Here is a 27,426-nt window from a genome sequence, read left to right as displayed (position 1 = left end):
TTATGCATGAGCTTGTAGTTCAGCCTTTTTGGATCATTGTTCCAGAACTTTAACTGGTGCAAACTGGAATAACTTCAGTGAATGATGTACCAGCTGAAGAGCTGACCTATCATGTAGAGTTGGGAGGAGGAGTGAGTATACAAGATTTCTCATTTGAAGTGCATAAAAATTAATGTCATAGTTGGACTAGGTACAAAAACTGAATTGGTTTCCTGCTCTTCTGCTACTGACGAGTTTGTCTGCTTTTGATTACAAATACATTTTTATAAAAGTAAATTTTACAAAAATACCAAAGTAACTTGGCAGCCTAATCCCATTTTAAAAACAGATTTATAGCCATATTTGTAGAGGTACTTATGGACCTAAATATGCAGATAAGAGCCTTGTAAGATTTTCCAAAGCACCTGGTTCTTAATTCCCATTGCAATCACCTAGACATCTAGGCACCATTTACAAAAAGAGGTAAACATGTTCTTAAGCCCATTTTTGTGAAGTAATGCATTTCAGTATGGTCTTAACTTTAGGCACATGATTAAATTCCATTAATTGTAAGATCAAGTACTATGCTGATGATGGACTATTGGATTGGGGCTGTAGTGACTTTTGTAAAATGAAGTGGCATTCTATGTCGCCTCTAAACTACACTAAAATTGGAAACTTCAGCAAGGATACCAAGAACTAACCGGAACTAGTCTATACACAGTAGGATCCTTAAGGCAAGGACTGTGTCTTTCTTTCTCTGTATTTGCATGCCACTGGGTTCCCAAGTACAATTATTTTTATTTAGAGATGGTTGGAACATTTCCAAATTTCAATGAAAAAATTGGGTCAAATTTTATTAAAAAATCCATCTTTTTTAAGGGCTCTATTTTTAGTGTTAGTATTAGATTAAACTAAACACAAAAAACACAAGCTACTCTTTGGTGTGTGTATGTGTGTGAATGTGTGTGTGTGTGTGTGTGTGTGTGTGTGTGTGTGTGAAAGAGAGAGAGGGGCCGCATTTTCTGTAATACAGTCAGGGTGCCATGTTTCATATTTTGGTCCATTTCAAACTTTCAGAGCTTTCTTACACAATATATCTGAGAGTCAACATTTTTAATTTGGCAAGGTGAACAGAAAATGAAACAAACATACTTGGTAACCATTACCTGATGTTCTTTGCTGACATTGGAAAGGTGTGAGTCTGACTAAATGTATTCCTTGTGTGTGAGAGCTGGCTGCTTACTTCTGGTTCTGGTGGAAGTGGCTGATATTTCTTTGGAAGTGTCTGAAGAGGCCTAAAGTAAAAAAAAATTGAATTTAAAGAAATATTAGGATGTATACAGGGCACAAAGTAGTCTTGTAATTGCAGGTTTCACACTGAGATTTTATTAGGACTAACTCCTCTTATATATTTGGATACCGCTTTGCTCAGTACGGCTCTGATCTTAGTAATGTCCTATAGATGCAACACTACCATTACATGCACAGGACACAATACAGGGCCTAGGACAGTGAGGTCCCACTCCATGATGGATTCTCAACACTACCACAGCACACACAGTAATAAATATACTCACCTTTAAACAGTTTTGAATGATGAAATCACTACCTTTCTACAACTTTAACTTTGAGAGTATATAAATTTGTTGTAGTATTTATTGTATTCCCTTTAATTAAGGAAGATTATGAATACTGCAGAAATACAAATTGTTTGCAAACCTATTTTAATGACATTCACTATATGTGTAGTAAAATTAATTGGGTAGTCCTTGTAAAAGTATATTTTATTTATGAGAGTTGTTAATCTTAGATAAAGATAAAAGGATCAACAAGGGAAAGTAACAAGAGAACAAATTGTTTTATATTAGTGGAGTTCTTATGAAAGTAGGTGACAAAATTCCCACTGAAGTTTCACGAGAGCAGGATTCAGGTTGGTAGTGGGTAAAGCAAATTAATATAAGGAAAATGTTAATCGTCATTAAAACATGATATTGTTACTAGGGGCATCATCCAGCAATTATGGAAGTCAACAGGAATCTTTCTATTGACTTAAGCTGGAGCTGGATCAGATCCCAGGTTTCCTGAGTAGGGGCCTTATACTGCTCATGCTGAAGTCAATGGCAAACATCCCATCAATTTCAATGATGCAGTACTGGGCTCTAGATACAAAGCTTCTATGCTTAATCCTTTGTCTGGCCTGGCACCCAATTTAGGTTTAGAATGTAGGACTGGTCAATGGTACCTGTAAATTCACTTCCAAACATCTTATTGACATGATTAATCAGGGTGGACTTGTAGACTGGTTTATTTATCATGCCTTTATTTAACCAACCCCAAATAAGCTATTTAGGAAATGCATGCAAGTTCTCTTAGAGTACACTTACCTTGGAGGGGGCAAAGGGTGCTGAAAGAGATGAAACATAAAACACATGACTTTTTCTTTATAGGAGGAGGAGGATAAATGAATTATGTTTAGGCTTCATAAGCACCAAACTTCACATTCAGTTCTTTAAGTCTTTATTTCTGCATAACACACGGAAAATATCTAGATACTACAAAAAGCCTGATTTTTTTAAAAAGGTTTTGAAGACAGCTTCTATTTTTTGGAATGCAAATATGTAAACCTGCTGTTAATTACTATGATGTCAGACAGTTCAAGCACATGACTAAATGTTTGCAGGTGTGATTTGCAGATGTAGTTGGATTGACAAAGGCATAATCTACAGGTGCAGCAATCATACTTACAGGTGCAGACATCAAAAAAGCAACATTTTTAGATATAATTATTTGTGGTGCACAAAGTGGTGCCTGCAAAAATTGACTCTACTTTTCAAAATCAAGCACCTAATACTGTGAATGTTTTTTCAATGAAAAATAAAGACTTGAAATAAAATTATTATTGAAATTATCCTTACCTGAGATTCAATTACTTTTTCTTTTTCTCCTAAATATAGAGATGATTAAAATAAATGTCAATGGAGTGCTGCCTATGTACTTAAGAAGCAAGCCTGTAGTTTGTTTGTTCAACACTACAAGCAAGAGAGAGAGGCTAGCCTTGGTCTTTGGACACAGTCCTGAAGTTGTAAAATGAGTTACTTCAGGAACAGCCTTGAAGGCATTTAGAACCTCAAGTATAGTTCCTATGCTTGCTTCAGGAGCTTAATGCTGTTGATGCTACAATATTCCTACTCTTATCAATGGATTGCAAGTTTGAGGCAGTAACGGGGAGGCACAGCACCCAAATGCAAGCTGCAGGTAGTACACAAAGGTTTAAGGGGTGGTTCTTATGCCCTGTCTGGACATAAAGGCAAATTCATAATCTACACAGAAGGCTAGACTGTTCAGTATCCTCTCAGGGTATGTCTACACTTGCTCCCTAGTTCGAGCTAGGGATGCAAATGTAGGCAACCGAAATTGCTAATGAAGCGGGGATTTAAATAATCCCCAGGGAGCCAAATCCTGCCCAATCTCAGTCCTGAAGCCCAATTGACAGCTGGGGTGTCTGGCTGCTGTGCTGTGGCCCTAGCCATCCCAGGTAGCCAGAGTACATAGTTTCTGGAAGGCACTGGCTTCCCTTGCCTCCATTACCCACCACCCATGCTTTCACCTTTGCATTGCACTTTGGGGCCAGAAAAGGATCATAGTGCACACTACTATATGGATTTCAAGCGCACCCTATATTTCCATTCTCAATCCTTAATGCTTATCTCCATATAAGAGACCAGCTATATAGAAGCAAATATAGTCAGGGAATTGCCATGCCAATAATTAGAACTGGGACATCATTTCTTTTTGCTGTGGTCTATGCTAGGGAGTTATTTTGAAATAACCTCCCTTATTTCAAAATAATAAATGGAGTGTCCAAACTTCCAAGCCTGTTATTTCAAAATAGTGAATTGGTTATTTCAAAATCTGTATTCCTGCTTTCCTCGAGGAATAAAGCTTATTTAAAAATAGTTATTTCAAAATAGCATTAGTGTGGATGCTCTGCTGCTGCTATTATTTCAAAATAACTAATTCGAAATAAGAGCTCCTCAGTGTTTCCTGGGGCTCTAACTCGAGGTAGCACGTCCACATTAATGGAGCCTGCCTCGGACTAATTTCAAGGCTTCCCCATAGTGGGGACATACTATTTCGATTTTGTTATTTCTGGAGTTATTACATTGATTTTTAGTTATTTCAAAATAGTTTCCTTGTATAGACATGCCCTTTTTGATTGGGTCCAGACCAATTCTCTTTAGCAACACTCACAAACAGCAGTTTATTACATGTACTAACTAAGGAAAAAACATAGTTAAGAAGAGGAAAAACTTTATTTTTTTGTCATCTCACAATTGTTTCATGAAAGTTGGTGTGACATTGGAACTAAAATTTGATTTAACTACACAAGCATTATATAAAATATTTTTTTCACAAAAAATTGGTGTGAGATTGGGACTAAAATGTGATTTAACTACACAGCTTTTATTTAAAATATTTAGCATTAATATTAGCATTTCGAAACCAGTTCATAGATTATATTTTGGTTATAGTCATGAAGTTGTCTGGCATTCATTTTGTGTGAAGTCAAATCCTGACTTCATTATTACAATGTTTTGCCTGTAATACGGTTTTTGCATTTTCTTCATTCTTTAATCAAGTTTTCTTCAAACATTTAAATAACTGTATTTAAATCAATGTTGCAGTTTTATCTCCTTTTAAAAATAAACATAGCATTGTTCCCCATAAAGCTCCATGAACCAAAATAAGTAAACAAAAATGAAACATAATAGATGTTAACTTATCTTGCAAGCAGTGAACCATAAGTTATTCTGAACTAAAGTAATTATAGGTTAAATATTTAACAGTTGTACAATGAAATTGACAAAATAATGGTGCAAGATTTGTGCAGATAAATCCCTTATGCCATCTTGTGGGCCACTGGTTTAATTGCATCAAGCAGAAATATGAATATCGAGAAGACAGTTTCTATAATTGTGCAGATACTATTGTTAATTAAAAATCATAATGTAGTCCTATATATGTGCCATACGTTTAGAAAGTGCTTTACAAATATGTTTTAAGACACCTGCTCTAATCCTAGTCTGTCCACACTAAGGGTACGTCTACACTAGCCCCCTAGATTGATCTAGGGAGGCTAATGAGGGCGACTGAAATTACAAATCAAGCCTGAGATTTAAATATTCTGCACTTGATTTGCATGTTCCTGGCCAGTCGCCATTTTAGAAACTGACTAGCCTGAAGTAACTGCCCACGTCTACACGTGGCAGTGAAACGGGATTCCGATTTAAAGCCCTAAATCGAATTAGCTCGTAAATCTCTTTGCAGGAGGAATACCAGCTAATTTGAATTAAGGCTTTAAATCGGAATCCCATTTCACTGCCGTGTGTAGATGCAGGCAGTTACTTCAGGCTAGTCAATTTCTAAAAATGGCGACCAGATGGGAACATGCAAATCAAGTGTGGGATATTTAAATCCCAGGCTTGATTTGTAATTTCGGTCGCCCTCATTAGCCTCCCTAGATCGATCTAGGGGGCTAGTGTAGACGTACCCTTTCTTATTTTATGTCATCATCACATATCTCATGGAAGCATTAGCTAAATACTTTTCTTGGCAAATGTGGGTTAACATTTTCAAAATACCTAGGAGACTTAGGAGCCTAAACATAATGGAATTTAGAAGGGATATATTTTCGACACTGTTTAGGTTTCTAAAGATGCAGGTAGGCACTCAGAGATCTTTAAAAAATATTTGCACCCACAAAGCCTGGGCTAGGCTCCTAGTTTCCCTATACAAGGAATACAGAGAACTAGGTGCCTTAGAATGTGATTCACAAAAGCCATCATACTAGGTGGGGAGCTGCCCAAGATAGCCAATGGAGATAATGTCAATAAGAGGGGTATATGCTAAGCCTCCCCTCCCCGAGATATGCATCCAAGTCCAGGTTGTAGGAAGGTGTCTCTCTCTGCTAGAGATCCACAACCGAGAATCCCCCCATTTCAGAGTCAGGAGGTGTAGGTGTTTATCTCCACACAAAATGGGCAGAGGAGAAATCCATCTTATATCTTTCCCATCCATATATGAAATATACTTTTTATGTGCACCAAGGCATATGTGAATGTGCACCACCAGTAGAAACAAAAAACTAGTTGTGGGTGCTCTGCTAATCAGCTGGTTGGCATTTGAATCTCAGTGAGTGGCTGCACAAGCGCCCAGCTTATGGGAAACACTGATGGGGAGTCTGTTCCAAAGCTGAGTGAAGTCAATGGGAGTTTCTCTCTCAACTTCAGTAAGTTTTGGATCAGGTCAATAGACAAGTTCCCTGACATAGCATTCATTTGATTTTCATTTGAGCTACATCAGTATTTGCTCTTAAAGGGTAGTTGATTTGTTTATTTTTCTCTTTTGTAAATTTTATTTTGTACACCTCTGGCTTACTTGTGACTTCAGCAGAAAGTACTTTTGGCTTAGTGCTCCGTTTTATAGCAGGACCTAAAAGAGAGAGAATACATTTTGTTTCAGCATTGATGATTTTTTTTCATTGTGTCTCCACTATTGTCTTAAGCTCAGTCTTTATACTTGTCAAGGCTGTTCCACCAGTGCAACAGATGGGGACCCACAAGAGAGCTTAAAAATACCTTGCCTCTATAGAATTCTGCTTAAAAGTTCCCCAAGGTCACAGATTCCCTCGCCTTAGGAGGTAGCTGCCACCACCAAATGAAAAAACCCTTTCTTTTTGAATCCAGGAAGAGGAGAAAAACTGCAATCTCTGATAGCTGACCTCTCAGTCTTAGGCATACATACACAGATCTTCTATTACCTTCCAGGACTTAAGAAATCAAATCATCATTTTGAAAAAGGTGATTTTATTAACAACAAAAAGATATACTTGGTTGCTAGGTGTTTTAAAGCAACTGAGCCAGGTGTTTTTAAATAATTTAAAAACACAGAGAAAATTACATCCCTAGGGGTATGTCTACACTACCCCGCTAGTTCGAACTAGCAGGGTAATGTATGCATACCGAATGTGCAAATGAAGCCCGGGATTTGAATTTCCCGGGCTTCATTTGCATAAGCCGGCCGGCGCCATTTTTAAATGCCGGCTTGTTCGAACCCCGTGCCGCGCGGCTACACGCGGCACGGGCTAGATAGTTCGGAATGGCTTGCTAGTTCGAACTATCTGTTCGGAACGAGACGTACAGATAGTTCGGAATGGCTTGCTAGTTCGAACTATCTAGCCCGTGCCGCGTGTAGCCGCGCGGCACGGGGTTCGAACAAGCCGGCATTTAAAAATGGCGCCGGCCGGCTTATGCAAATGAAGCCCGGGAAATTCAAATCCTGGGCTTCATTTGCACGTTCGGTATGCATACATTACCCCACTAGTTCGAACTAGCGGGGTACTGTAGACATACCCTGGGATACATCTTAAAGTACAGTGTGTGGTGTGGGGGGAGTACATGGACTTAATATGGATAAGTTTAACCAAACAGCAAAACAAAGAAAATAACCTGATCACATCTAAATAAACATTTCCCTATCTACTCACGATCTGTGCTTTAAGGTCCAGTCCATTTCCATTCCCAGTATTCTTTGTAGGCATTGTAATTCTGCCTGGTTAAATTAATCTCCCCCCCCCAACTTCTGGCTTAAAACTCACACAAAAAACAACAGTAGGCAGGTATATCTTCCAATTCAAATCTCAATACCTTCTCCCATTGGCTCTCCTGGCTCCCTGCCAACATTTCCTAGCTACCTAAGTTTAACCCTTTAGTCACTGAATACTGGGATGTTCAGAAAAGGCCAGCACCCCCCTATTTATCACAATACTTAACAGAGAAAATGATCAAACTAGACTTTATTTTTAGTTCTGAAAGAGCATATTGTAGATAGTGTTTGTGTAATTATCAGCATTTACACAGTTAACAGATTTGTACTTTTAAAAAAAATTAAGGATGATTTAGCTAGAAATATCATTTCATCCTTGAAGAGCTTCAATAAGGTCACAATACTTCATTTGGAAATATTTTTTATTTTAAACAAATTAAATACAAATTTAATACTGTGACAGAGTAAAATTGCAAATTAAAGGCTCTAAGAGCTGGCCATTTCCTTAAATATATGTAAAATGATATAAGTGTCTGGTGATAATTACCTCTTAGGAAAGAAATCATCAGAGGATGCATTTACAAGTGTCTCAGAATTATGAAAATTTGCAATAAGATACAGAAAGTGTTAGTGTTAAACTGAAAGCCATTGAAATTTGTCAAGGATTGCCAGACCATTAGAACCGCTATTATATTCTAAACTGTGGAGATACTCTGATATCATCAGGCAGTAGTGCATGGTAAATATTGACAAATACTTAGTCTTTAATAGCAGCCTCTTCTGGTGACATTACACTTAAAGATCTGTGTATCTAGTAAAATGGATGTTGTTAGCTAGGTAGCCACACAAAGAACCAGATTCTGATCCCACTTGCTCTAGCTGAAATTGGGAGTGACTCCAGTGCACCTGTAATTGCTCAACAGCAGCCCTGCCACTTCTCTCTGTCTCTGAATCACTCTATCTCTCTATAAAATGATATAACAATTCCCCCTTACATTTCTTCTTCATAATTGAAGAGAGAGAATCTGATTTTTACAAAGGGTGGCCTATTCCTGAGGAATGTAGAGCTAAAAGGCATACCATATCCCCTCATGAAAATGATTACTTCAGCATTACTGAGTTGAAGTTGGATTCTCGGTTGTAATAAGGTGAATTTTAAAGTGACTTGATATTTTGAAAAAATATAGTTCTTTTATTTGTTCTTCCTTGATTTATTTTATTCTTTCCCATATTTTCAGAAAGTAAGAAATGGTATTTTTCATAATCTAATTGCAAAACAAGTTTTTTATTGTACCTTTAACATTAGGGACTCTGCTCTCCTCATATCTGCTTTCCTGTAAATAATATAAAATATTTAGCTGTGATATTGGTCAGTAATAATGAATATACAACTGATTAAAGTCTGCTGTTCCTGACACAACAAGATCGCATCTGGCAAGGTGAAGGAAAACCCAGACTAAAATATGGGACTTAACATTGAATCACACTGATTTAAAAATGATGCCCAAGGCTTTAGCTATGCAACTTCCATGGCTTTGTATAGCACTTAGTGGTACAGGAAAAGAGAAGGAAGTATATTTGTGAATGCTCTTTACTTACACCTAAGTCTCGAGGGGAGTGAGAGGACTTTTGCTGGATGGTAACAGAGGATTTAGTGTTTCTAGATATCTGAGTAGTCGCTGAATCTCCTAAATAACGTACATCTGTGAAAAAGGAAAAATACAGAGTACATAAGAGCTGCCATACTGAAATAAACCGTGGACCATGTTGTCCAGTATCCTCTGTCTAAGGGCATGTTTACACTGCACGCTTATTCCGAAATAAGCTATTTTGAAATGTTTATTTTGAAACAGCACATTTACACAACAAATGCCAATCAAAATAGCACTGAGCTATTTTGAAATAGAGCGTCTACACTCATTGGATGCTGATTAGTATTTAAGGCCTCCCAGAAGCACTTCAGGCAGGGCATCAGGACAGCAGTTACTTCCTGGAACTGCTGCCTGAGGCTTGTGCTTAAAGGCACCCCCCCGTACAGTCTTGTCTCAGGCTTTTCTTCTTTGCCTACTTCCTCAAGGGACAGCAAAGCCTTTTCTCTGCCTGCTGTGGATGCCCGTGCAGATACCTCACCTCTCTGGAGCTGGACCTGCTTCCTAACAGTCAACGGCTCTTATTTGTCTTGGTGCACCTCCTGCTGTAGTTTCTGTGGACTGCCTTCCTGGCCCTGCAGGAACAGGACCCCTGCTCCTTGTGGGGCAATTCCTTATCTCTCTCCACAAATTGCTCATACAGATCAACCCTACGTGCCCTCCCCTGCACATCGTGCACTGCCACTTCTAACTGCACACCAGCTCCGACTGGTAGGATTGGATTGTCCTAGAACGGTAGGACAACCAGCAGTGGCTCCAGAATTTCTGTATGTGGAAGAACACCTTTTCTGGAGCTATGTGAGTGGCTCGCCCCTGCCCTCTGGTGATAGAATACCCATATGAGACCTGCCATCCCACTCCAGAAGTGGGTCACCGTCGCTATCTCAAAGCTCGCTATGTTGGATGGCTACTGATCCATTGGGAATCAGTTAGGCATGGGGAGATCAACCGTCAGGACTGTGGTCATGCAGGTATGGTGCTCTCATTCTATTGTCCCAGGAGGTTGGTGAACTGAGCAGCTGGTGTGGGGTTCCCTAAGGATGGTGGTGGTAGCTCCCTCCCAGGGAGTTTTTTCAATCTCACATTCACAAAGCCCTGACAGAGGACGGGGCATGTCGGGGTTGATCCTGGTGTGTGTGTGTGGGGGGGGGGGGGAAGGGAGGTGGGGCTTGGAAGCCTCCCGAGTGCCCTGGCACCCCTGCAATTCTCTGTCGCTATCTACAGGTGGTGAGGGCCATCAACACCATCCTGCTGCGCAGAGTCATCAACCTTGGTGATGTCGACCCCATAATCGCTGGTTTTGCTGGTATGGGCTTCCCCAACTGCGAGGTTGGGGGCTATTGATGGCACCCACATCCACAATTGGTCCCCCGGCCACCAGGAATCTGAGTACATCAATGGGAAGAGGTATTTTTTGATGGTCCTGCAGGCCCTCCTTGACCACCGTGGCCAGTTCACTGACATCTACGTTGGGTGATTGGTGAATTCGCATGACACACATGTCTGTTCCAGAAGCTGCATGCCAGCACCTTTTTCCCCGACTACCATCAGGGTCAGGGACATGGACATACTGGCTCATGAAACCCTACACCGGATGCCAAGGAAAATTTTAATGCCAAGCTCAACAGGTCCTGTATTGTGGTGGAGGGCACCTTCAGGCATCTCAAGGAGTTGTTCTGCTGCTACCTCACTCGGCTGGACTTCGGTAACCAGAATTTTCCCCAGGTGGCAGTGGCATGCCGTGTCTTCCACAACCTTTGTGAAAAGAAAGGGGAGACTTTCCTGCTAGGGTGGAGGGCCAAGGCTGACTGGATCAGCAGGGCCTATGAGCAGCCATGAATGGCTGCTATCTGGCAGGCCCATCAGGGGGCTGTGCAAATCCATGAGGTTCTTAGGGAGAGTTTCTTACAAGACTCCAGTGACACTCTCCCCTGGGAGGGGACCATGAGGGAGAGGGAAGGGGGAGGAGGCTCAGGACTGGGGCTGGGAGTGGTGCCTGCACCTCGTGTGCGGGGCCCTTGGTGACCATGGGCCCTTGGTTCCTTAAATAAATTTTACCTTGTCTTTCCCTATTTTCACTTCTGCTCCTACCTCATTTTCACTGATATTCATTAAATTAAATATCCAATTGCTACTAAACTTTTTGGTGAAAATTGAAACAAGAGTCAGTAAGCCCTTCTGCCATTTCCACAATTTGCATTATTGTTAATAGAATGGTGAAGCATGATTTCCCCTGATAAAAGTCACTCTGGGTACGTCTACACTTGCTCCGTAGTTCGAGCTACGGATGCAAATGTAGATGACCAAAATTGCTAATGAAGCGGGGATTTAAATATCCTGCGCTTCATTAGCGTGATCTCGCCTGTGTGTTACTTCGCTCAACAGCTGCTTCGTACCAGGAAGTGCGCGCCGGGATGTGTTAGTTCGAACCAAAGCCCTTGGTTTGAACTAATGTTACTCTAAGGGGTTTGGTTCAAAGTAACGTGTCCCGGCACGCACTTCCTGGTTCGAATCAGTTGTTGAGCGGAGTAACGCGCTGGCGAGATCATACTAATGAAGCACGGGATATTTAAATCCCTCCTCCATTAGCAATTTCGGTCACCTACATTTGCATCCCTAGCTCGAACTAGGGAGCAAGTGTAGAGGTACCCACAGACTCTTATCTTATAAATCACATTTGCCTGGCAACTCTATTCTTTACTATAATTTCTACCAGTTTTGCTGGTACTTAAGTTAAGTCCACTGGCTAGTAATTGCCAGGGTTGCTTCTGGAGTCCTTTTTAAAAATCAACACTACATAAGCAATTTAATGTTAGTATGCTTTGATAGGTGGGATAGATTCAGGTCAAGCTTTGTCAAGTCTTATATCCATCTATAGCGTACTACAACCTCATCATTCCAAAACATCACTGGTAATGTACTACCTACAACTGTTAAATAGCATGCGTTTGTTAACTACTTCATGATGGTTGCGTGCCTGGGTATATTTAGCAATATGTCTAAGGCATTTCACTGAATTCAGTGGAACAGTCATTTGAAACATCATTGGAGGACATGAGAGGACAGAAAAATGCTGGTTCAGGATCAATACATGATATGCAAATCCTACAGATTTCTCTGCTCATCTTACTCATGCAATTAGTTCCAACCCTGTCCTCCTATGACATTGGCACATGGAGGTGATCCCCTCAGGAATGGATCTGACTCCTCTTTATTGAAAATGGTGTCAGCTATTTCTACAACTCCCCACCCCACTTTCTAGGACTCTACAGTGTAACAATATGGTTTTTCTGCAGTCATATTGGAAGGCCTGTAGCCATAATGGAAGGCCTAAAGCCTTCCTCTGCAGCCAGACTGAAGAGCAGCAGCCATTAGCTGTAAAGCTTGAAGTCATATATTCACATTCCATCTAAATTGCATGAAAATAGTGTCACACCAGGCTGTTAGAAGGAGATCCTGTCCTAATGGCACCCACTGTCACCAGATAAAGAAATAGATATCAAGATAGGTAGAGAAACTTAGTATAACAGCATTTCATCTGGCAAGAAACTGTTGATCAATGGTTGAGGTTGTGGAATCCTCATTCTATGATTATTGCCCTCGCTTTCCTATTGTGTGTGCGTGTGTAATTTCTGCCTGGTTTGTAACTGTTTCTGTCTGCTGTATAATTAATTTTGCTAAGTGTAAATCAACTAAGGTGGGGTATGATTGGTTAGGTAATTATGTTACAGTATGTTATGATTGGTTAGTAAAATTTTGCTAAAATAATTACTTAAAGTATTGGTAAGCAGGACTCAAATTTCACTATATAAACTGGGGTCCAAGAAGGAGACCAGAGGGAAGCATAGAGCTGGAAGAGACCTCACGAGGTCATTGAGTCCAGCCCCCTGCCCAAAGTAGGACCAATCCCAACTAAATCATCCCAGCCAGGGCTTTATCAAGCCAAGTCTTTAAAACCTCTAGGCATAGAGATTCTACCACCTCCCTAGGTAACCCATCCAGTGCTTTACCACCCTTCTGGTGAAATGGTTTTTCCTAATATCCAACCTATCCCCCTCCCCACTGTAATATGAGACCATTGCTCCTTGTTTTACCATCTTTCACAACTGAGGACAGTCTCTCTCCATCCTCTTTGGAACCTTGAGGAATCAGGAAGTTGAAAGCTACTATCAAATCCCCCCTCACTCTTCTCTTCTGCAGACTAAATAAGGCCAAAACCCTCTGTCTCTCCTCATAGGTCATGTACTCCAGTCCACTTATCATTTTGGTTGCCCTCCGATGGACCCTCTCCAATGTGTCCACATCCTTTCTGTAGTGGGGGGCCAGAAGTGGATGCAGAACTCCAGATGTGACTTCACCAGTGCAAAATAAAGGGGAATAATCACTTCTCTAGAGCTGCTGGCAATGCTCCTTCTAATGCACCATTAGCCTTCTTGGCTACAAGGGCACACTGTTGACTCATATCCAGCTTCTCATCAACTGTAATCCCCAGATCCTTTTCTGCAGAACTGCTACTTAGCCAGTTGGTCCCCAGCCTGTAACAATGCTTGGGATTCTTCTGTCCCAAGTGCAGGACTCTGCACTTGTCCTTGTTGCACCTCATCAGATTTCATTTGGCCCAATCCTCTAATCTGTCTAGGTCACACTGGACCCTATCCCTGCCTTCCGACATATTTACCTCTCCCCCTAGCTTAGTGTCATCTGCAAATTTGCTGAGGGTGCAATCCATCCCCTCATCCAGGTCATTAATAAAGATGTTGAACAAAACTGACTGCCAATCTGACATCGAGCTGTTGATCACTACCCTTTGGGCCTGACAATCTAGCCAGCTTTCTATTCATCTTACAGTCCATTTATCTAATACATATTTCCTTAACTTTCTGGCAAGAATATTGTGGGAGACCATATCAAAAGCTTTGCTAAAGTCAAGATATATCACATTCACTGACTTTCCCATGTCCACAGAACCAGTTACCTCATCATAGAAGCTAATTAGATGGGTGAGACATGACTTGCCCTTGGTGAATCCATGTTAACTATTCCTGATCACATTCCCTTCTTCCAAATACTTTAAAATGGATTAGTTGAGGATCCCCTCCATGATTTTTCTGGGGACTGAGGTAAGGGTGACTGGTCTATATTTCCCTGGATTGTTGTTCTTCCCTTTTTTAAAGATGGGCACTACATTTGCCTTTTTCCAATCATCCGGGATCTCTCCCGATCTCCATGAGTTTTCAAAGATAATAGCCAAAGGCTCTGCAATGACATTTGCCAACTCCCTCAGTACCCTCGGATGCATTAAATCCAGACCCATGGATTTGTGTATGTCTAGCTTTTCTGAATAGTTCTTAACCTGTTCTTTCTTCACTGGGGGCTACCCACCTCCTTCCCATACTGCTTTGCCTAGTGCAGTAGTCTGGGAGCTGACCTTGTCTGTGAAGACAGAGGCAAAAAAGCATTGAGTACTTCAGCTTTTCGCACATCATCTGTCACTAGGTTACCTCCCTCATCCAGTAAGAGCCCCACACCCTCTTTGATCACCCTCTTATTGCTAACGTGCCTATAGAAACCTTTCTTGTTACCCTTCTGATCCCTTGCCAGCTGCAATTCCAATTGTGCTTTTGCCTTCCTGATTACTCCCCTGCATTCTCGAGCAATATATTTATACTCCTCCCTAATCATCCATTTCTTGTAAGCTTTCTTTTTGTGTTTAAGCTCACCAAGGATTTTCCCAGTAAACCAATCTGGTCGCCTACCATATTTGCTTTTCTTACTGCGCATTGGGATGGTTTCTTCCTGTGCCTTTTAATAAGGCTTCTTTAAAATACTGCCAGCTCTCCTGGACTCCTTTCCCCTTCATGTTAGCATCCCAGGGATCCTGCTCATCAGTTCTCTGTTTTTCTGAAGTCCAAGGTGTGTATTTTACTGCTCTCGTTTCTTCCTTTTGACAGGATCCTGAACTTGACATCTCATGATCACTGCTTCCCAGGTTGCCACCCACATCTATTTCCCCTATTGGTTCCTCCCTGTTTGTGAGTAGCAGAAAATGGTAAAGAGGAAGGAAAAGAGGAAAGGAAGAAAGGAACAGCAAGAAGACGAAGGAGGGAAGACCTGGAAGAAGAACTCGCATCCAAGACACAGCCTAAGACTAGAGCTGCCAGGACTCCTCTGCATGACCATGACGTGCAACAGCTAGGATTCAGAGAGACAGACTTTGCCTGGCCAACAGGGATGCCTGTCTTTACCAGGATTGGTGAGCATGACACTATGTGCTTAGTATGTGTACTCTGCTTGCTTGGTAATTGTCAATAAATAGAGAATAAGAATATTATTGTGTAAGGCTCTTTCAGTGGCAAAAGATCCTGCAGACCCACAGGAAGTTACAGCCTGAGCCCCAGGAATTGGGAAAGGGTAGGTGTTTAATAGGGTTGCACCTTGAGTCCTAAGAATTGGGTAAAGGTGTGTTTCCCTAAAGTGTGGAAGGGATAAGGAAAATTGTGCGGGTAACAACAAAGGAATTTCCATGGGGCATTATCCAAGTTGGGCGTGGTCAGGGTTGTGAGGGATACACATAATGCCCTTGTGGCTCCCCAAATATTATTGGGGAAAAGTGATAAATTCCCAGACTCTATCGTTCTTGTTGTGAAGCCTCTAAATTAGGGAATTCCCCCTGAAAGTAGGGGTTTCCTGAGCTACATAACAGTGGCCAGCTGAGTCCCTGCAAGCCCAGCTCCACTGCCACAGAGTGAAGTGTGGTGTCTTTCTGGCCCAGAGATGTTACTGTGAGGCTATGTTTACACTGCAGGGTTTTTGTGCAAGAAGCTTTTTGCGGAAGAATTCTTGCACAAAAACTTCTTGGGCAAAACCACATCCACACCGCAAAACTGCATCACAAATGTGATGTGCTTTTGCGTAAGAGCGTCCACACTGCATGGACATTCTTGCGCGAGAAAGCTTTGATGGCCACTCACAGAGCTTTTTCTGATAGGCTCTTTTTGCACAAGAAACCCCTGCAGGGCATCCACACACACGTTTTGCACAGGAGCTGTAGCGCAAAAAGGAGTTATTCCTCATGGGGAAAGGAATAACTCTTATCAGTAAAAGCCCTCTGTCCTGTCGATTTACTGTATTTTTTTTTTTGCACAAAAACGTGTTGTTTTTGTGCAAAAACCTTGTACTGTAGACATAGCCTGAGACAGGGCCGGACTGAGCCATTCCGGCGCCCCAGGCAGACAGTTTAATTGCGCCCTGGGTTGGGGGAGGGCACATGCGCGGCCCCGTCCCCACGCCACCGCGTGGGGGAGGGTGTACGGAGCTGGCGGTGGCAGGAAGCATGTGCCCAGCCTGGCCCGGCCCAGCCCGGCTACTGCTGCTGGCGCACAGCCCGGGGCCGCCTGGGGCGAGCCAAGCCTGGCCGTGCAGGGCTCCGTGGCCGCGGAGGGAAGGGTGCTACTGGCTGGCGCTGTGGGCGTTAATGTGGCCCCCGCCCCAGGCAGCCACTGGAGGGTGGCCTCTGGGAGCTGCTGTAGCCCTCGATCCGGGAGCCGGGTGCATGGCGGATGATGGCAGCGATCAGGGGCACTGAGCGCCCCTTACAACTGCCATTAGGCGCCCCCCATAGGTTGGTGCCCCGGGCAGCTGCCTGGCTAGCCCATGCCTTAATCCGGCCCTGGCCTGAGAAAAAAGCCTCCAAGATAGCCAAAGGCTATCTTGAAAATCCTAAGAGATCTGTGTTTATAGGCCAACTCTTTAGGGAAAAGAGCGCGAGCTCCATCCTATGCCCTATGGGAAGAATTCCCCCATGGTGTCTTTGTCAAGTCCTCCCCACATTCTAACTCAGGATAACAAACTTGACCTATTTTCTTAAAATCCTCTGCAATACAGTAGCAATAAAAGATGGTTAGAAACCTTTCGGTGCCAGACAGTTGTTTTTTGGATATATTCTCCCTAAACTGCTGTCCTTGACAATATCCTCCCACAGCCTATATTCTTGTTTGTTATCATTTATTCAGAGAGTATAACAGGATGCCTTCCCAGAATTTACATTTGATTCTAATTATGCCCTCTGCTGCTTGGGTAAAACATGCCTACATGTTGATACACATCCATGTACACGAGCATGTTTTTCTGAATCAGTTCATTTGCTGAGTCATTAACTTTAAATGTATATTTTAATTGCCTATAAAAGGTTGCAGAATAAGACATGAACACAAAAGTTTATTTCTGAAATGCATTTTCAGGCTCATTTCTGGTAGGTGAAAGCTACAGGTCATAAATGAATAAAAATAGCTGTCCAATTGCTTAACATGCTTTTCTTTGGACCCATCAGTCAAGATTTGCATGGTTTTCCCTAGGCAGTAACTATACTCTAGGGTGCTCTTAGATAAGCACCAGAGGATGCTTACCATAGGGTTCTGAACAGAAATGTCCTCATTGTCAGGCAGTGGGGAAATAAAGTTTTAATTGAGCATTTGAGTGCTGCTATTTCAGGTTTCTAAATAAAGCTTTTTTTAGAACACAGCCTAGTCCATCCCTGAGTTCACACATGCTAAGGAATCTGAGGAAAAATGAGTTCAATAATTTGATTGTGTTCAATCAAAATCCCATTGAAAACAGTGGAAAAACTTTGGTTTCAGTGGGAAATGAATCAGGCCCTTATCTCACACAAACCTCTCTCATTTGCTGTTGTGGATTTTATTTTAGTATTTTTAATTAGATTTAAGATATTTCTGTGTGCGTCTCTCTCTTTTTTGGTGGTGTTAACATCTCTAGATTTTTATTATTAGCGTTGACTATCTTGACCAGTAGGGACAAACTTTCTTTACACCAAATTTGACAGTGGCTTGTTTCAAATAATGCATTACATAGAAGTGCTAAAATAAAATGAAACTTGAATACAACCTCTATAAAACAAATCAGTGGCTTGATTAAAATACAGAATTTCCCTATGAACAACCCATGGGAAATTAAAACAAAATGCCTATTCCTGAAAGGTGCAATAGGTGCCCTTAATATAATGTTACATTTATTGATATGCAAATTGATTATCTTGGAAAATCATACATTTTCTTTCTTTTCTATGTCTTTATTTGGTGGAACACTTGTTCTAAACATTTTTAAAAATAACCAGACTAAGCACAATCTGGTTTCCTCACTTAGCCCAAAGACTCAGTTCTGGTTTAGCACAGAAATAAATTACCTAAATACCCTGATTCTTTTATGGGTTTGGCAGGCGAAATTTTCAAAGAGTGCATGGCCTCCAAGCTGGAAGTCTTTACAGTATCATAGGGATGCTGTTCTTCATCAGATATATAGCACGAATGTTCTGATTCTTCTTCCCTCGTTTTTGCAAAGTCTTTATTCTAGGCAAAATAAAGAAATTCAGGTAATACAGTGCAGAGCTAACTTCAGGGCTGGACAAAGTGAATGCCATTGACTTGAATGATTCTACTGAGTTCTGTGAACAACTGAGTTGGATGGGGTTTGGCCGACTTCTGACATTGCATTCCTGTAAACTGTGAACTGGGAGTTTTGTTCAGCTGTTGAAGGGGTGAAGATGAAAGACTGCACACTGGTGCAGAACAGTTTCTGGCTGTAGTTTAGAATTTAACTTAAATTTGAAAGTTAGTAGGATTCAGACTCCTAACAGGGAGATTTTCAAAGGCAAAAATAGCAGTTAGGAATCTTATTAATCTTACCAATTTTTGTTGAGTACCATTGGTGCCTTGAGAAGTCTCCTCTAGTGCCTAAGTCACTTTGGAAATGGGCAGCTGGTTTCTAAGATACTTAGAGACTTTTGAAAATGTTACACACAGTGTAACTTCACCAGCAAAGCACATTAAAAAAAACCCACCACTGTAATATTTTCAATGTGTCATTTGTGCTAAGCTATTTGGTTATATAACTCATCAAGCTAGAGAATAGAACAAAAATTGTCACAGATGGTATAGCTTAATGGCAGAGCATTTCTAACCTTGGGTTCTGTGAATCTGAACATTACTGATTTATATAATTAACCAGCTCATAACACTGAACATTTTAAAATAATGTCACTTTAAAAGTCCCTTTTGGTTAATAAATATTCAAGTATTTGAGTCCTGAGTGCTTGCATTAGCCAGTCATCTGTGCCCAAGTAAACAAGAAAGGGTGGTGAATATTACTGAATGGTAAAACTGAAATCAGCTTTCAAATTTGAATTAAAGTTTACTGCAATGTTTTTATTTGTCCATTTCTCCTGTTGGCACTACTTGGGTACTCATTATCTAGTTATAGCACATGGTCTTGCAATTATTGTTTTCTCCCAATTTTTATTGACTTCAGAGTGATTTGTCAATCAGAAGTAAAACAGAATCAGGCTGCTGAGAAGTCTGCTCCTGTAACCCAGCTTCAGAAGTTCCTAGCCTAACTGGAAATAACCATTTTCCATGCTGATTTTAATACACAGTTACATACCAGAAAACACATGAGTGTTACATATTTGAAGATTTGATACTGAATGACTGTTCTATATACAATGATGCTGTAGTTCCAACAGAACATAACTATATACAGGAAAATGAATCCTACTCATGGTATTTTCAAAAGCAGTCATTGGACTAATCCTGCTCTCACTGAAGTCAATTTAAAGTTTTCCAGGATTCCAGCAGGAGCAGAGTTACACCAACACCAAGCACTTTTGAAAGTTGCAGTCTACATTTCATGTGCTCAGGCAGAAATGACAGTTTTCATTATAGCAGGTGACAATTTTAAATTTCACTTAAGTGAAAGTAAAACAACATTTTAGAGAGAAAGGAAAAGTACTTACAAAATTATATGTCTTCCCAGGAATATTTCTGCTCTTGTCTTCTAAAAAAAGTGGTAAAAAAGATTACAAGTATTATATATTCTGCATATAAGATTGATATGTTAGGCTGTGTCTAGACTACATGCCTCCGTCGATGGAGGCATGTAGATTAGACAGATAGGCAAAGGGAAATGAAGCGGCTATTTAAATAATCGCCGCTTTATTTAAATTTACATGGCTGCCACGCTGAGCTGACAAACAGCTGATTAGCTGTTTGTCGGCTCAGCGCGCTAGTCTAGATGCTCCCCTGCCGACATCAAAGCCCTTTGTCGGCAGCCCCGTTATTCCTCGTGGGATGAGGTTTACCGGGGCTGCCGACAAAGGTCTTTGATGTCGGCAGGGGAGCGTCCAGACTAGCGTGCTGAGCCGACAAATGAGTGCGGCAGCCATGTAAATTTAAATGAAGCCACGATTATTTTAATCGCCGCTTCATTTCCCTTTTTCGAATACACAAATCTACATGCCTCCGTCGACGGAGGCATGTAGTTTAGACGTACCCTTATTTAGTACATTATTAAAATGAACAGAACTTAGTTACTGTATAATATACAGAAAATATCCACCTAGCTCACATAGGCTACGTCTAGACTACAAGCCTCTTTCGAAAGAGAGTGTCTAGACTACAAGCAGACTTTTTGAAAAAGCGAGCCGCTTTTTCGAAAGAAAGTCTAGATGCTATCTTTCAAAAAAGCACAGTTTGCATTCAATAGTGCCTTTTTTCGAAAGAGTACTTTCAAAAAAAGCCATTATTCCTCGTAGAATGAGGTTTACCACCATCAAAAAAACTGCTGCGTTCTTTCGATTTACTTTTGAAAGAACGCGGCTGCAGTCTAGATGCAGGTAAAGTTTTTTTGAAAAACTACTTTTTCGAAAAACCCTGTAGTCTAGACACACCCATAGTGAAAAATGATGGCTGCCAGGATTAGGTACATTAGTAAGGAAAGGCTCTCATAGACCCTCAAACCCACACTTAATTCATTTGTACAGAGGCTATTAAGGTTAAGATTTTTTTTCAAATGGATGCCTGAAACTGAGTGCCTAAGCAATCCATAAATGACAATATCGTAGGTAGTTTTTTGGTCCCCATCATCACAGCATCTCAGCACCTCACAGAGCTTAGAACATTCTTATACCAGGGATATTTTGGGGAGCTCAAAATTTCTTCCTCTCTCAAATCTGGACAAAAATGTTGAAATCTCAACTGTCCATGAACTTGAAAAAACAAAACAATTTGTTTGGCTCAGGGGCATCAGAAATGTTTCCTTTTGATAATTTTGAAGTATTTCATTTTGTCAACTTTTTTCCTTCATCTTCTTTATACTCTGGCTTAAATTTCTAAAGTAAACATTTCACATCAGAAAAATTGAGTTTTTCTTTTTGAAAATAGCAAGATAAAATGTTTTGACACTTTCAGAACATATATTTTTCAAGTTGGGAATTTCATTAAAAAGTGGTTTCACAACCAGTTTACAAACAAACAAACAAATGGAAAAAATACCAAACCAAACCTTCTCCCCTCCCCCAACCCAGAATTGTTAACATTTTGTTGAAAAATTCCCAACCAGTTCTCCTCACCGTTTTCAGTGTATTTATTTTCACAACACTCTTGTGAAGTAAAGAGGCAGCATAATTCCCATTACTTTGGGCACTGAGCCATAAAGATCCTGACTTGTGCAAGATCACACAGGAAGTCTGGGGAAAAGCAATGAATTAGCATTCCCGAGTCCCTTAACTACTGGAATATCCTTCCTCTCCTATGTGGCTGGATTTTCAAATTTTTGAGCAGCCAGCCCTCCCACAGGAGTCACTGAAAAGGGGCAATATGATCAAAGTAGTAAAAATAATTTTGATTTTTGAATATAGCTTGATACATATGCACACTCTCATTTTAAATGTATTGTGTTATGTACCTCTTTGTGCTCATTCTAGTTAAAACTGACCAAAATATAACATAAAAGAACCCTTTTATGCATAATTTTTCTTCTGTAAGTTAGATGTAGAACATGATCCCAGCAACAAAATATTGCACAGTTTTGTGTGGCCCAGCAGATGGCAATAAATGTTCAGTTGTACGGTATCTGTTATCTCTCTTTATAAGTCATTCACAGGGTAGGGGAAATGGATTGCTGCAAACTATGGGCCTGACTCTCCTCTGACTTACACCAGTTTACTACTATAGCTCCTTTGACCTCATTGCAGTTAGTCCTGATTTACCCCAAAATAAGTTAGAGGTGAACCAGGCTCTACAAACATAATGCTGAAAACAAACCAGTGCTTTAAAGTTTCACTCTTTTGTTTTCTATTTCAAATTATAAAAAATTACTTTCTGTTCATTGAGTTCCAAGTTGAACACCCTCTGCATGACAGGAAATGAGTCATGTAGATCCACATTATTGGCCACATTCTCTAGTATAACCAGCTAGAAATCCAGAAATATAATTTATGCTATCGTGCCGAAAGTGTCCGTCTGCTATGTACATTGGACATTGCTATGTACATTGGACAAACTTCTCAGACTTCTTTGCTTTAGATTAGAATAAAATTCTCAACACCTGATGACCTCCCATGGAGGTTGTGTTCTTTTGAGAAACATTGGTGTAGATCAAGGAGCAATGGAATACCATATTGTACATTAGTACAAAGTATCCAAATTGCCTTTTTACTTTAAATGAGAAAGCAGAGACAATTTTGATTCTGTGGTCACACTAATTAAAATAGAGTTCACAGGGTCTGAATTCACATTCATGGACTTCAACACTGGAGCTATGTCTACACTGGTGGCTTCTTGCGCAAGGGTTCTTGTGCAAGAAAACATCCACACTGCCATGTACGAGCTGTGCTTTTGTGCAAGAGCGCCCATGGCCGTGTGGGTGTTCTCTTGCGCAAGAAAGCTCTGATGGCCATTTTAGCCACAGGGCTTTCTTGCGCAAGAAATTCCTGCCAAGCGTCCACACTGCCCTCTTGCGCAAGAGCTCCTGCGCAAGAGGGCTTACACTTGATAAAGAAGAGCATAGCGCTTGCGCAAGAAGCCCTCTCTTACCACGCTGTACTGTAAATTTCCTTGTGCAAGAGCTGGTGGGCAGTGTGGATGCTCTGCAGATTCTTGCGTAAGAACGGCTGTACTTGCGCAAGAAGCCGCAAGTGTAGACATAGGCAAAAAGGTTTTTGAAAAGCCAATGATTTCATTATGGTTCTAATAGTGATCTCAGACAGATGTTGTGTTTTAATGAGCAGCTCAACTTTCAAAGGCTTAGTCTCTCCAAACCCCTTTAATATACAAAATTGGGCTGCCTTTTTTTAAAGGGGATTGTTCTCTTATGCAGTTTGTAGTTTATCTGGAAATTCCATGAAATTGCCTATCTCATGTATCTGGGCACCTCTTAGGGACTAGGGAAAGGAGCAGGAAAATGCCAATACATGCTAGCTGTACTAAGGTTTTGCTGTGATGTGGCCACATGGCCACTTGGAAGTGAATTGAAAGAGAACACATCTCTGAAACCGCCAGACAGGTTGGTTTTATTTTATCTGAGTTGGTTCTTGAACCATTTCCCCCTCTGATGGCTGGTGCTTGTTGGAAGCATCATCTAGTGGTTAGGGGGAGTCACTTCCTCCCTAATACAGTTGCAGGCTGTTAGAGGAGCCCATGCTCTGTGACATTTACCAAGGTTGGGCTCGCAAGAGCACTTTAAGGCTGCCCTTTCTGGGCTACTTCCTCCCCCTTTTCTGTAGTACAAGCTTTGCAAATCTGCAGCAAATGGTAATGAAAAAAATATACTAATTGCATCTTTAACCTGCCTGAGCTCCTGCTTTCCCCAAAGGGACTACTGCTGATGCAACATCCCACCTTAGGAATTTCCAAGGTAGGCCTTTCTCCCTGCCTCATCAGCTCCCTTTGGAGTTGTCTGGATTCCTTATGGCAGATTATCTACAGGTGCAGCTGAACGAGGCCCTTTAGACCTAATATGCCTTGTAAAATCCTCTATCAAAAAAAAAAAAAAAAAAAAAAAGCCTTATGATGCTATTTTAAAGTAAAAAGTAAGGGGATAGTGGATGTTCACATTTTAGCAAACAGTCCTTTATGTGTGAGTGTGCAAGATGTACATGTTGTACAATAAATGTGGGATACTGGCTTTACATCTAGAGCACGTGTTTGGTTAATCGAGCCTTTAAGCCAGCAAAGCACTTGCACACATTCTTTTCATTAAGTATGCTCCTTTAAAGTCATGGGGTGAAATCTGGGGCTTGTGGATTTCAGTGGGAATTTTCCTCACTGATTACAGTGGAGCCAAAATTTTGCCCATAACTCAATGTGTCTTAAGTGCCTACTTAATGTTAAACAGGTGCAAAAAAGCTTTATGGAATAAGTGCTGGAGAGCACCTTATAATTTGGCTCAAGACCTTAAAAATAGGAAATGTTCACTTTTTTTGTAAATGAAAATGGATTTTTTTTTGCAAACTCCCAATTGTTTTAGAAGTGATCAACCATTTTGATAATTGAGGTCAGATCTGATGATACAGACACCTGTGGCCATGAAACTCAGCAGAGGAACACAGACCCATGCTAGGAGATCTGATTATAGGACTGGAGCCTAAATGGGGCAAGATAGATATACATAAAATGGCACTTTAAAAAAAGCTTTATACAGTCTCATTGTTTTTTAGAAGTAACAAGCCATTTGATTAATAATCCAATGTTTGTTGTTTTAAATCTCCATTTTATATGCATCAGGATAACTTATTCCACGTACTGTAGAACTGTTAAACACAAAATCAGTTTTGTTATGTGCAGGTAGCTTTTGACCTCCTTTATTAGTTGATACCTGAGTTGTGTATATTTCTCACAGTATAGCAACACATCTAGGTTCTGATTCTGGTTTTTTTTTTGCATATCCCAAACTCTTGCCAAGGGTATTAAGTATGATAAAAAGAAAACAGGATGAAAAATATTATTGAGAAGAAACATGGTAGAAATGGTAACACAGTATTTTACCTCTGGGGTTCACCTTCAGTTCACTTGCTGCATTTACGTTTGGACAAGATCTAGAGAAATAAAAGAGAACAAATGCACTTACCTGAATATGAGCAAGTTTATCAAAACCTCATTTCAGAATTAGCATAACAGGATGTGGGAACTGCTAATCATTTAAGTGAAAAACATTTTTGGTAGCTCTGGGAACCACTAAGATATGAGCAGAGAGGATCCATATGCACGGATCTCCACCATCCACTGTTGGAATGATGATTCTGCCTGTCACCATTTGTTCTTCAAATCTCTTTACCTGTCTCAGTAGTTATATGGCTCTGTACTGTGGTATGTGAGCATCTACCAACTGTTAAAAACAGGAATATAGATGTAGCCAGGATTAGGAATAAATTTATGCACACCCCATCACTTAACATCTAAGCAGCTACCCTAAGAAATACTCAGGGCTAGCAAAATGTCAGCTCTAAGCCTTTGGGCTCCAAACTCCCCGCCCTGTACTTAGAGTTGTCCTATATCTTCTGTTCTTTGTATTATCTCTCAGCAGCTGTCAAACAAAAAATGCAGCTGAGTGGTTTCCTGTTTAGTGAGTTTCCTTCAAACCACACTGAATTCATCTGACCTTTAGCTGGCCAATGCTTGAAGCAGCTATACATCAATATTAAAATTCTTATGATTATTTATCAGCACTTTAAAAATAATAAATTCACTTACCTATTGGTTTGCAAAGTTAGCGTCTTGTTTTTCAGAACAGTTGGTTCTTTTGTTTTGATTTTCCTGTTGACTCTGGTTCAGCAGAAAATAATTAGAAAATAGCAATAAATTGGAAACAAGCTGCAATGGGAGCAAAATTAGGCTTATGCACGTTAGAAGTTTTTCAAATCTGGGACATCATATGTATAAATGAATGACATTTCTTCCACTCAGGTCATTTCCCACTCCCCCATATTGGGAGAATTTGGTTTGCTGCTTTTCATTTTGAACAATTTAGAACCGAATTGTTCCCTGTGCAAAAAGACGGGGGGCAGGGGAGACTCCTGAGTGACAGAAAACTCTGAATTCCAACTCCTGGAAGCATCATTCCATTAGGCACTAGGCATTCCATTAGGCATCTTGTGGAAAGGAAAGGGAATTAAGCTACCAAAACCTATGGCTTCCCAGTCACAAACTCCATGCCAGAATCTGTGACTGGAAAGCAGATGATAGCTCACCCAAAATTGCCCTGTTCTGTTCATTCCCTCTAAAGCAGCTGGCACTGGCCACTATCAAAAGACAGGATACGGGGCAAGATGGACCATTAGTCTCACATGATATGGCTGTTCTTCTTGACAGAGGGACACTTGCTGAACAGTAGGGCATACACATGAAGCTCCTGCCCTCTTAACTGCCTTCCCGGCTCTGCTGTCCTGCTGTGCTCTGTCCACTTGCACTTTCTCCTGAGACCCCAGTAGAGTGAGGTTTCTTCTAGAAGGCAGGGAAACCCAGGTAAAATATTACTGACCTATGACTCAAACCTGCACCCTCATAACAAGCTTGAAGTTACGTATTTGCAGGACAAGTGTCTTACAACTAGTGCACTACATAAACCCCATAGATTTCAAGAGGGCAGTTTTCTGATGAGCTGTTTCCCTTGCTCATTTTCTGGCTTGCTCACACCTGAACTACAGAGTCCAACAACGTAGCTTTTCTATATAAGGTTTTGCTATGGTCTCTGATTCATGTTACAGAAACATTGCTCCCTCCTTTTGGATGATAGAGTTTTCCATACCATTTAGCACCCATTCACCTTTGCTGCAGAAGGAAGTGTGTGGCCTTTAGCTTAACGGTAGCATTTTCCAGCCTTTGCCATCTCACTAGCTAACACATATTCTGAAATCTTAATTTTGTATCTATGAGAGTGCCCTTCATTGACACAAAGTACCATGACACCCATTTGAATTCATGATTCAAGTTACATTATTTATGGCCATCAAAGATATTAAGGAGGAGGAAATGTAGGGTAGCATTAATTTTAAGTGTCCGTTGACTAATGTTTAATTGCTGACAAAATGCAATGAAACACCTACAGAAATGCATTTGACATTTACACTAATGCCAGTTGAATTCAGCATGATGGATTCTGCTATAATAGATGATGATTAATTCATGATGAAATGGATACATAAAAGTTTCTGTTCTAAAATCTGAAATTTGCCAAGAATCATGATACTAAGGGTCATATTCTGGCACACTTATATAAATCCAAAAGTATCTCATTTCACACTGTTCCACTGACTTCAATGGCATTATACTGAGTATACAATGCAATTTACCCTGAGTGAGGTTATTAGAATATGGTTCTAAGCAATAATAGGAACAATGCACAG

General features: G+C 40.7%; 2 protein-coding genes across 3 annotated transcripts in view; one reads left to right on the top strand and one right to left on the bottom strand.

The window, feature by feature from the left end:
* ZNF518B (zinc finger protein 518B) overlaps positions 1 to 15,489 on the top strand; it is a 52,234-nt gene extending 36,745 nt beyond the window's left edge. For both annotated transcript variants that reach the window (XM_014576096.3, XM_075930730.1), the window contains exon 4: positions 15,188 to 15,489. In XM_014576096.3, coding sequence (XP_014431582.1) covers positions 15,188 to 15,195 — 8 coding nt within the window. In that variant the 3' untranslated portion in view covers positions 15,196 to 15,489. The remainder of the gene's footprint in view (positions 1 to 15,187) is intronic.
* Positions 949 to 27,426, bottom strand: part of LOC102453085 (cytokine-dependent hematopoietic cell linker) — a 68,185-nt gene continuing 41,707 nt past the window's right edge. Inside the window, exons 2-11 of the mRNA XM_006128176.3 lie at positions 25,775 to 25,846; positions 25,070 to 25,119; positions 20,041 to 20,081; positions 18,436 to 18,598; positions 9,187 to 9,290; positions 8,882 to 8,921; positions 6,421 to 6,474; positions 2,898 to 2,926; positions 2,367 to 2,386; positions 949 to 1,277 (exon numbers count right to left, since the gene is read on the bottom strand). Coding sequence (XP_006128238.3) covers positions 1,145 to 1,277; positions 2,367 to 2,386; positions 2,898 to 2,926; positions 6,421 to 6,474; positions 8,882 to 8,921; positions 9,187 to 9,290; positions 18,436 to 18,598; positions 20,041 to 20,081; positions 25,070 to 25,119; positions 25,775 to 25,846 — 706 coding nt within the window. The 3' untranslated portion in view covers positions 949 to 1,144. The remainder of the gene's footprint in view (positions 1,278 to 2,366; positions 2,387 to 2,897; positions 2,927 to 6,420; positions 6,475 to 8,881; positions 8,922 to 9,186; positions 9,291 to 18,435; positions 18,599 to 20,040; positions 20,082 to 25,069; positions 25,120 to 25,774; positions 25,847 to 27,426) is intronic.

Source organism: Pelodiscus sinensis, chromosome 5, assembly GCF_049634645.1.
Source record: "Pelodiscus sinensis isolate JC-2024 chromosome 5, ASM4963464v1, whole genome shotgun sequence".
In the NCBI taxonomy this organism is placed as follows: Eukaryota; Metazoa; Chordata; order Testudines; family Trionychidae; genus Pelodiscus; species Pelodiscus sinensis.
Note: the sequence above shows the minus strand (reverse complement) of the source record. Positions and strands in the feature narration are given on the sequence as shown.